This window comes from Ailuropoda melanoleuca, chromosome 15, assembly GCF_002007445.2.
Source record: "Ailuropoda melanoleuca isolate Jingjing chromosome 15, ASM200744v2, whole genome shotgun sequence".
NCBI classification, from domain to species: Eukaryota; Metazoa; Chordata; class Mammalia; order Carnivora; family Ursidae; genus Ailuropoda; species Ailuropoda melanoleuca.
The window spans coordinates 22561853-22572375 of record NC_048232.1 but is presented as its reverse complement, the minus strand read 5'-3'; the positions used below and the strand labels follow the sequence as shown (position 1 = coordinate 22572375).

General features: G+C 38.0%; 1 protein-coding gene across 3 annotated transcripts; it reads right to left on the bottom strand.

The window, feature by feature from the left end:
• Positions 1 to 620: 620 nt before the first annotated feature.
• On the bottom strand, positions 621 to 10388 carry THNSL1 (threonine synthase like 1). 3 transcript variants are annotated; one of them, XM_034643787.1, is made up of 3 exons: positions 10272 to 10388; positions 4200 to 4356; positions 621 to 2971 (listed from the first exon to the last, which is right to left on the bottom strand). In XM_034643787.1, exon 3 carries the CDS (start codon positions 2921 to 2923, stop codon positions 692 to 694), a length of 2232 nt encoding a protein of 743 aa, XP_034499678.1. In that variant the 5' UTR covers positions 2924 to 2971; positions 4200 to 4356; positions 10272 to 10388; the 3' UTR covers positions 621 to 691. The 3 variants fall into 3 exon arrangements, with proteins under 3 accessions (XP_034499678.1, XP_002931132.1, XP_019649396.1); XM_002931086.4 differs by lacking the exon at positions 10272 to 10388 and adding an exon at positions 9995 to 10222; XM_019793837.2 differs by lacking the exons at positions 4200 to 4356; positions 10272 to 10388 and adding an exon at positions 9995 to 10224.
• Between the last annotated feature and the right edge of the window lie 135 nt (positions 10389 to 10523).

Sequence of the window (10523 nt, the reverse complement as noted above, 5' to 3'; positions counted from 1 at the left end):
TCTCATGAAATAGATACTTACTTCTATATCCACTACTAAGTAGTTATGTTGACTATTACATCCTAGATTTAAATCACGTGTCTTGATTTTTAAAATACATCACCCTAACTATAGCCATCCAAAGGGAAGTGAAGGACAGAGCACTTATCTAATTTGGATGGTGTAGGATACATCTAATCGGTTGTAGTCCAAAATGGGACTTGGAAGAGAGGTACGAACACTGGCCCTACCTTAACAAATGAACTTACCACTCCTTCATACAGGTTAGCCATCTGAATGATAGACTATCTTTCTAGTCAATAGAAAACTAGTAATTGTTACAGATGTATTACTTAACAACTACGCTTAAATATTTAATTGCCAAGTTGACTACCAGACATTCTGATCCACTTAAAAGTGGGGATGAGGGAATGGAAACTGATATATCCCTCACGAGTGCAAAGCACAGCACAACACAAAGGTCCCTGCACTATGCTACCCTTCTGTCACTTCCAGATTATAAGGTTCCAAGGAGGATGTGCAGGTACAATATTCAGTTATAGAGATCAGGCTAGTTGAAATTCCGAGATAATAGATCTACATGTAGAAATATTTACCAAAAAATGAAAATGCTATTGTACTCCAGACAACACCTGGGATTTATTATTGCATGCTTATTGCCAGGAAAAAAAATATTTGACTCCAAAAGTTTTTATATGAATTGATTTTGTATTAGTTTTTCCACATGACTCTTCAGGACATTCACATCAGCTGCACAGACGTGGTACTCCATCTTCTCTTGCTGTTTCGTTCTCTCTAGTAAAGCTTCATGCGGGGGAGGCAATGCATTGTAGGAACTCAGTAAATAAAGCTGACTTGATGAAGTATGGTTGATTTCTTTAATCTTTAAAGCCTGCATGACAGCAGGTGCAAACTTGGAGTAATGAGCCGTAGAAGAGACAATCACCGGGCAAGTTTTGTCTTGCATTCTGTCTGCAACCACTTTGGCAACAGCGGTGTGTGGATCCAGAATATAGCCTGAAGTATTGTAGGTGGAACGAATAGTTGACAGACACTCTCCCTCGGAGCACCAGTCGGCTACAAAATCCTGCTGAAGTTTCTCAACGAGCATCTTCTCTATCTGGAAGTGACGCTGCTCTTCTAACTGATTGTATAATTTTGTCATTAATTCTCCATCTTTATCAGCCATCAGGTGTAAATGTCGTTCCAGGTTTGAAGCTTTAAGAATATCGATTGCTGGTGAAAAGGTTCGTGTTAATTTTCTTTCCCTTAGATCATAGTGTCCTGTTTTTATAAAATCGGTCAAAACATGGTTCTGATTAGAGGCGCAAATAAATTTTCGAATAGGGATTCCCATCCTTTTGGCATACACTGCAGCTAAAATGTTACCAAAGTTTCCTGTGGGAATACAGACATCGACTGGGCTTCCAAAAGAAATAAATCCTTGGCTGACAAGATCAAGATATGCAGAAGCATGATAAACTACTTGGGGAAGCAGTCGGCCCCAGTTTATGGAATTAGCTGAACTTAAGACTGTTCCATATTCCATAATAAGAAAGCCAGTAAAATCAGAATCTCTAAAAATTCCTTTTACAGCTGTCTGGCAAAAATCAAAATCTGACTCGACACCCACTGCCCATCCATTTTCTTTCTGACTGCCAATTATCTGTGCTTTCTGAAAATCACTTACTCCGTTCTCAGGAAAAAATGTGGCCACAGCTATTCTTTGCTTATCATTGTTATTAATACGGCCAAAACCATTTAAGACTGCGCTCCCCGTGTCTCCTGAAGTAGCTACAAGTATCATATAATTGCAACCTGGGGGAATACAGTATGCAAAAAGATGAGGCATAAGCTGTAAAGACAAATCTTTAAATGACCCTGTTGGTCCATGAAACAACTCCAGGATGAACTGGTTGCCTGCAAGGTGCCTGACAGGGGCGATTTTTGAGCAGGCAAAGTTTTCCCCATAAGCAGTTTCAATCATTTCTCCCAATCTGGCAGCGGGTACATCCGCAGGATGTATACACTTTTCCAGCAGTATTTGTGCCCTTTCTATGTAGGTTGCTCCTACGAGGCTTTTCCACTCCCTACAGTTTAATTTTGGAAACTCTTTCTCAGGAACGAAGAGTCCGCCGTCAGAAGCCAACCCCTCAATCACTGCTTCGCTAAAGAATTTTGTTGAAACCTTCCGTTCCTCGTCTTTAGGCCAAATGTGTCTCGTTGAAACGAACGTTTCTGAGTCCACATCTTGGTATCGTTTGACTGCACTGAGCACTTTGTCAGCTACTTCCTCTGGGGAAGCCCCACTTTCACAGAAAACACGGGTATCGTACCACTTCTTGTAGTACTGTCTTCTAAACTTAAGTAAGTCTTTCATAGACATTCCAGCATCCTGACCTACGATCCTATCGATTTTCATTAATTTTAAGCGGCTGACTATATCTAGTAGAGGTACATCCAGGTATACAATTATTCCATTTTTCTTCAGATGCCACATGCTAGCATCATGCATGGGATTGGACCCCGTAAGGGAAATCACACTTCCAGATGCAGAGAAGTTTAACACGGCTTTTCCTTCCTCTTCTAAAAATTGCTCATTACCAACATCCTGTAATTTTTCAGACACACTCATATTCCAGGTTTTTTCAAGGATATCATCATCCACATCTATGACACAACAACCTAGTTTCTGACCTATTATTCTGCCTACTGTTGTTTTCCCAGCACCAGGCGGTCCCATCAGGATAATATTTTTGTCTCCAACAAGAGAGTGGGTTGAGCGCCATGACTTCCTGAATTCTGCAAGTGCAAAGGTTCTTGAAAGAAACAGCTGCACATGTTTATCCGTTCTAACATGTATACTAGAAAAACATTTCTGGGCTATTTGTTTCAGATGCGGACATCGGTTAAAGTGGAGCATTTTCTTTTCACTTTTCTGCCCAAGTCAACCTAAAAACTGGCTTTAGCCCTTTTCAAAACATAAAAACAAAAAAGACATTTGGTTACTAATTTCAGCAAACTTAAAATCCCAAGTGGGACTGAAAATAACCATGTCCACGGTACATAAACTGTTTAGAAATCTTTCAAATGTATGGGACATTTTTTGAAGTATTCAAACCCAAATTCTCATATATAACATCTTATCCCTTTAATAATGTTTTTAATCTCAAGACTGGATAATCAAAACTTTAAAAATGTGAAACTGCAACCAACGTTTTATTCAGAAAATGCCATGTCATAGATGCTTTTTTAAAAAAAAACATACTAAATCAGATTAGTATTTCTTTTCCTGTAATGAAAATTGTTTCTTGGCTTATAACCTATATAAACAAGGATTATTTGGAATGCTATTTACTTGTAATTCATAAAAGCTGAACAACATTCTTTATATTTAATTTCTAACTTCAGTTACACGAACATGCTGACAGACTATCTTGCTACTCATAAATTTCTCATAAAATTCACAACAGCAAAGTAGAATATTTGCTTACAAAATGCTTAAATAACTTTCCAAACTATAGGGCAGAGATATGGGATTTTCTTTCTTATGTGCCTTTTATATGCGTGCTGTAAAGAATCACCCTTACTTTTTAACTTTTTAAAAAAGTTAAAATGAAAGGTATAAATTATGTAAATAGATAAGAAAAACTGATAATTAACAGCAAAGTCAAAGGCTACATATCTATAACCTTATCGGCATGAAACTGTCACTTTTGTTTCTGTCCTCTAAACATTATCGGTGGAGACAACTTCACTCAAATTCCAGACTCTACAGTGATAGCAAAAAAAACCAAAACCCAAAAAACAAAAAAATCAGGAACGTTTCCAATGATGAGAGGAAATAATTATTCTGGCACCCAAAGAAGCTCTGCAATTCCCCATATTCCTCAAATCCCTGTCTTTGGAAATATATTCAGCATTAAAACACAAATGTATGCCAGACAAGTCAAATTCTTAGTCACATGTAACATGCAATTTAGTAACTGCTGCAGTGTTCATTCATATTGACTAAAGGAAGTCCTCAGACATGTAGTGAGGCTGTTCATGTTCTGCAACTAAGCCATATTAAATATCAGATGACATGTTCAAATACGTTCTGAAAACTTTCAATCCTTTACTACTCTGATTATCTGTGCTACTGTGTTCTGTAATTAAACATTTAAACCACTTTAAAACTAACACCGAATTTAACTTACAAGTTAAATTAGAACTCTCAAGAGAAGGAATACATTTCCTTATTTGGCTTTTCAGCTTGTATGTGCTGACTTGTAAACCATATGACATACAGGAACCAATCTCAGATGAAGGGTTTGTTGATGCTGAGGCAAAGTCAATCTTTGCAAAAAACGGAGTCTATAACAGAAAAATTTTCAAGTTAATCATCACTGCGTACAATGTTATAAAATTCCACAATAGACTGGTCTATTATTAAAATATCCACCTGAAAAAATTTAAAGTACACAAAAAAGAACAAATTGACCCTTTTCATGTTTCCCCAAATCTATTATTAAAAGATTAAGATACTGTTTTTTTTCCTCAACATCTGTGTCTTATAATGGAAAAGAAATTTCATTAAACAGTACTGAAGGAATTTCTTCCACCAAACCAAGCAATATGAAGGACAGCAATAAAACCAAATAAGAACAAATATAAAATCTCTCACAATGACACCTGAAATTTTAATTGCTTAACTGGATGTTCAGTAATGACAGAAAAATTTAAATCAGTGGACTAAAGCTATGAAATGAATGTTTGAATTACTCTTGTAGGTTGTTTTATCCATCTGAATCTCTACATGATTTGCATGTAATAATGCCTACTGTAAAAAGTGCAAATAAAGTGTCTGCTACACACAGGTACACCTTGGCTATTTAATTGAGTTTATAATAAATTCAAAACACATATCATAGACTGGCACATAAGAATATTCTCATAGATATAGGAATATTATTGTCACTCCACGACAATGAACCAAAAACATATAAATTGAATCAGAGTATCTTGACTCAAGGCCAGGTGGTTTTTTTTTTTTTTTTTAATGGTTTGGTTAGTTTATAACCCTTCAGAGAAAATATGGGTACTTACATGAATCAAGAACTGTTTTGCTATGCACAGTCTAATTCCTTCCCTGCCATAAACCAAGGATCAGAGAAGTATACACTTGAACCATATTGGCAAATGTCTTTTTACCAAACTGCATTCTAGTATAGTACTTTAACACCAGCTAGTTTCCTTGGAGGAGAGGGAACACTTTCTTAAACCACCTGATTCACCTGTTATTCAGGAGTGTGTGTTCTTTTTCAGTTCCTGATGAGTAGCTTTCTGATGTCTGGATTAACAGTAATTGTATTACCTGAGTAGCTGGTTGGTTTTTCTGGAGATTCAATCTTTTAACTGATCTTTTTCACTTTGTGTTGGTTGCTACAATGCTTACCATTAAAAGTAGAAGACCGTAACACAAACATTATGCGTTGGTCGCCTTATCTTTTTAACCTGTTTTCCTTTATTTTATATGAATTAAAACCAGAAAATTAAGACAGTTTAATTGAATTTAGTATATTATTTCACAATAAAAATCTTCCTGAAAATAGCAAAAGGCAGTTGTTAAAGTGCTATAACAGGTAACAAATATTATCATTTTTAAAGAAAAATAAAGAAGATAAATTCTATTTTAAGAAACATACTAATTTTATTTTGTAACATTTAGCCACAAATTAATTTTAGGGTTTGAACATCCATTGTAAGCAAACCAAAAGACAAGATAGAATAATATCCACAGCATATAACTTTCATCTGGAAACTAAGTCTCTACTTCAGAGGTAATAAACTCAATTCTCATTATTCATGGTATTATGTTCTACAAAGTCATCATGAGTACTGAATTAGTGAACAGTGCATATTCCCATTGCTCCTAGGGAAATACAGGGTTAGGTTTCTGTGACCCTCAAGTCACATTTTTGCCAACTGATCAATACATAGGCTTGTTTTATGTTTGGGTTTAAAGTCATTTTATATATTTCTTATATTTTTAACATATAATTTATACACATATATATAGATGTAGCTGACTCATTATCACTGAACAGCCAACAGCACTCTAACTTATGCCTGAATGAAGCTTATCTAACACACGTTTTATCTGTAAGGCACATTATACCCTTAATACCTTAGGAACACTAGGCAGCATGTCAGCAATCTAGGGGCCATTTTAAGCAGCAAAATCACCAACTAGAGGCACAAAAATGTGAAAAATGTGGCATTAACTAGAGTGGCAGAAGGACACTGGTATACGGCATTTGAGCTGAAACAGCAAGGCGGAGAATCGTCTTGCTTGACCACAGCTTGGAGCACGCACATCAGGAGACTCAAATTTTCCACCACTGTGCGTGTGCCCATGAATGAATGCACAAGTTCTGCAAGTATTAATTTGGGCTTATAAACAAATTTTAGTGAGTAGAATTCACAAATATGGAACCCATGAAAAATGAGGATCAACTGTGTATCATTTTCCTTTACGATTCAAAGCCATGTTACTAAGCTTTTGCATTTATTTATACTTTATAGGTATTTCAGTCTAGTGGTCACGAACAGGCAGTTTTTCTTCAGCCAAAGGACAAAACTTTTTCAAATTAAATGGAAGTCAATCACGGGAGGCAGAAAACAAAAGTAGTACTTAAAGACCAAATCTCTTGGCCATAAAGTACTCAAGTTTTACTGTATCAATGTTCCTAAATATTTTTTGTAGAGCCAAGTTCTTCATGAAAACATTTTAGTCTGTCTAACTCCTCAGAGGGTGGAAGATCTACACAACTCCATCATACATGAATACTTTTTAAATAGGTTTTCCTGCTGATCACTTAGAGTGGGGTTTTTTGATCCACTAACTCCACTGGATACTTTTTAGACATAATAGACACTTGTCATTCAAACAGACAAATGAAAAGGCTGTCAGTGTCACAGCAATAACTTCAAAAAACAAAAACAGAATGTCCACATGTACAAAATAATTCAAGTACTCTTTGATCTCAAGGCACAAAATTTAACAATTTTACTGTGGCAAGCTGATCAAAACTGAATAATGAATTCAAGAAAAAAAAGTACAGAAATCACTTTCTAAAATCACTTTTAAATTATTTCCTATGAATGCTAATAAACTTACATTTTTAAACCAGAAATTCAAATTAATTTTCAGCAACCTATTTACAGTGATGTTTTCCTAAGGACACCACTATATGATTGCTAATCAACTAATACCTATTATCAATTTTTACTACCAAAATGGTCCAGAAGAGTTTTTTCAATTCCATTATAAAATCACCTAGTTTCCTGTTCCTCTGGGAAATTATCCAAATCCTATTTAGTCAGGATGATTTAGCATTTGTCACCCTTTTAAAATATTTGTTACATACTATTCCAAAATAAAACATAAGTCATAGCACTTTAAAAATTATTTCATGAGAACTGGCTGTGGTTCAGTGAACTTCTGAAAATATTTATGCCATGATTATGCTTGTCACCCTATATTAATACAATCTAAATTTCTCAGAAGAATGACTAAATCTAGTCCATCATCTTATGAAGACTATTTTTTTTAAATTCTTAAAAATGACGGTATTTTTAGAGCAATAAATTGTTTTCCAATACATAATAAAAAATGCAAATTTCCTAGGACATAAACTAACCAGGGTGAGGTAAAGTTGTGCTACTCTGGACTATTGACCAAAATCCTCTCAACACGCCTTTTGGTCAGTCAGCTATTACTTCCCTGCAAATAGCAAGGTGGAGAGGGTGGAAGGACCACACACTCCAGTCATCTTGTACCCAAGGGATCTTACAATCAAGTAGAATTTACAAGTTAATCGCTCATCTTTGCCCCTATCTTAGTACCAAAGCTGATTAAGCCTTTCCTGTGGCTAGCCTTTTACTGTTAGATATCCTCCTAATGATATGAGTATTTAATTCAAAAGACTTTTTAAGTACCCTTTTCAATTTTATAACTTAGAAATATATTATTATAAAGAATATCTCTTATACAGAGTTAATTTTCCTCCTAGTTGTCTTTTTTAATATTCCTACCTAAGCTCATTTTATTCATCTGAGGAAATTAGAATTAATCTTTAGCAAAAAACTCTAACTTGTACGTACAACCATTTACAGCAGGGGTCTGTGCAAACTATAACCCACAGGCCAAATCTGTGTAAAATTATAACCACCCTTTTTGTAAATTAAGTTTCATGGGAGCACAACTTCGCTTATTTATTTGTTCATCTGTTTTGTATTGTCTTTGGCTGCTCCTGAGCCACAACAGTAGAGTTGAGCAGTTCTGACCAAAACCAGTTGGCCTGCAAAGGCCTAAAGTATTTATTATCTAGCCCTTTACAGAAAAAGTTTATGACCTCTGTCAGTATACCAATACTAATTCCCCGTGGGCATACTGGACATAGACATTACCTTGAACAGTACTGCCATTCTGAGGGAATTATAAAAATGAGAACTATAGTCTTTGTAAACATGCTTTCAAAAGGCAAGCAGAATTATAGATCAAGTATCTAAGGAAAAAAGTTCCTTTCTAAATGATTTAACAACTTCATCATGACTGTAAACGAAATATACTACAGTGAGGAGATCATAAATTGGTATTTTTAAAACCACAATAAATATGCTGACACCCCTGAAATTACTGTATTCAGTAACACCAGAAAGTCAAGGCTAGCTAAGGTTGGTTGGTACTTACTAATTGGAGAAATCATGTTTTGCCCTTACTGGCTCTTTTAGGAACTGATTAATATGAAGCATCCCAAAGTGTTTCTTCTTCATTAGAAAATTATAAGCTTTGGCCAATGACCATCCACTTGGTTAATGGTATCATCATTACGAGTCCTTAGTTCAAATCTTAGCATGTATAAAGAGAATCTTCTCTTTATACATGCTAAGCAAAAACAAACAAAACAGCCCTCCAAACCCAAAACATAAAATAGTCAAAGGGGAAAGGAAAACGACAAAAGTGGTATATACCACACACACACACAAATGTTTTGAAAAGTAGAAGGTCTGATGCGAAGGACAGGAGCATCATCTCCGACGTGCCACTCATCTGAAATAAAATGATCAACGCCTGGGATAAAAAAATGAAAATCTGATCAACTAGATAAGTAAAAACTAAATTTATTCTTATCTAATGAAATTCGCTAAGAGCCCCAACCGATAAGTACCCACACATTCTGCACAGACTTTTAATCAGGAACTAAAAGGTTAACGAAGCCATCATGCTGTTTTTCTCTCTCCACCGATTACACTGGCAGTGAGATGACCAAAACTGATGTTGGTTTTTTATCTTAAACCATCTCTATTCCCTTTGGGCAGTGGCATCTGTAAGGTTCGTTCAGACCAACTATCTTCTTTCCCAGATATTGCCAAAATGTCTTTTAGAGACTCGAGATTGCAAAGGCTTCTGCATGAATTTCTTTCAGCAGTAATACGTGCATAAATAGTTTATGGAAGTGCAGACGGTTCAAAACGGAACAAAACCGCTCCCGAGAAGACATTTTCAAAATGGGACACCACAAAAATTGACGAAAATTCAGGGGCCCATTTAAGAGGCTTCTCCTAGATTAGGCTGCTTATTTAACAAACATCAAGTCCACACGCCTGTGGATAAAGACCTAAGAGGAGGGGCCCGACCAGGAGGTATACAGGGCTGAGAACAGAGAACCGGAGGAGGAGGGAGGTCGGGTCGACGGGAGGACCACTCCGCGACAGGTGGATGGGGAGAACGGCGGGACGTGCGCGGGCGCGCACTCCCACGGGCGGCGAGCAGGGCCGCGCAGCGAGCTCCGGGCAGCCCGGGGCAGAAGCAGCGGGGAAAACGAGCGCACACAGAGTTGAGATTACAACGGAGTAGCGGACAGGGGAAGGAACGAGGCGCGGAAGGCATGCAACGGGAACGGACCGGTTTCTGCAGTTTCCCTTTCTTTCTCCTCAAATCACTCACCAAGAAAATCACACTGGGAAGACGGGGTAAAGGAAAGAAAATGGGGAGGAGCGTCCAGGAGCCGCCAGCGCTGCCTCAGGACGGAGTGCCACACCTCTGGGGCTCACCCCGCTCGCCCACAGCCGAGGCCCCAGGCCTTCGCTACGCCTGACCCGCCCCCAGCCCCGCGCTGCTGTCTCTGCGCCTGCGCCAGTGAAGGCCTGCGCGCCCGCCGCCACACCCACGCCCCGAGGAACCGCACACCGGGCACGTGACCCTCGGTACCCGCTCCACCTACCTGAATCCTCCCTGCTCCTCAGGCTCCTCCCCACCGGGTCCAGCTCTCCGCAGAGGCCCGGCGCCAGCGCGGCCTCAACGACTCGCCCCGCCCCCGCCGGGATTGGCGCCTGCGCACAAGAGCCTTATTGTGTGACGGCTGCACACCAACTGCGCTTCCGTACTGTCTCTAGTAGAGTATATCTTTCTCTCCAAATACGCAGAGACAAAAACGAGCAATATTTTTAAGGGGATGCCATTCAACTCATTATTC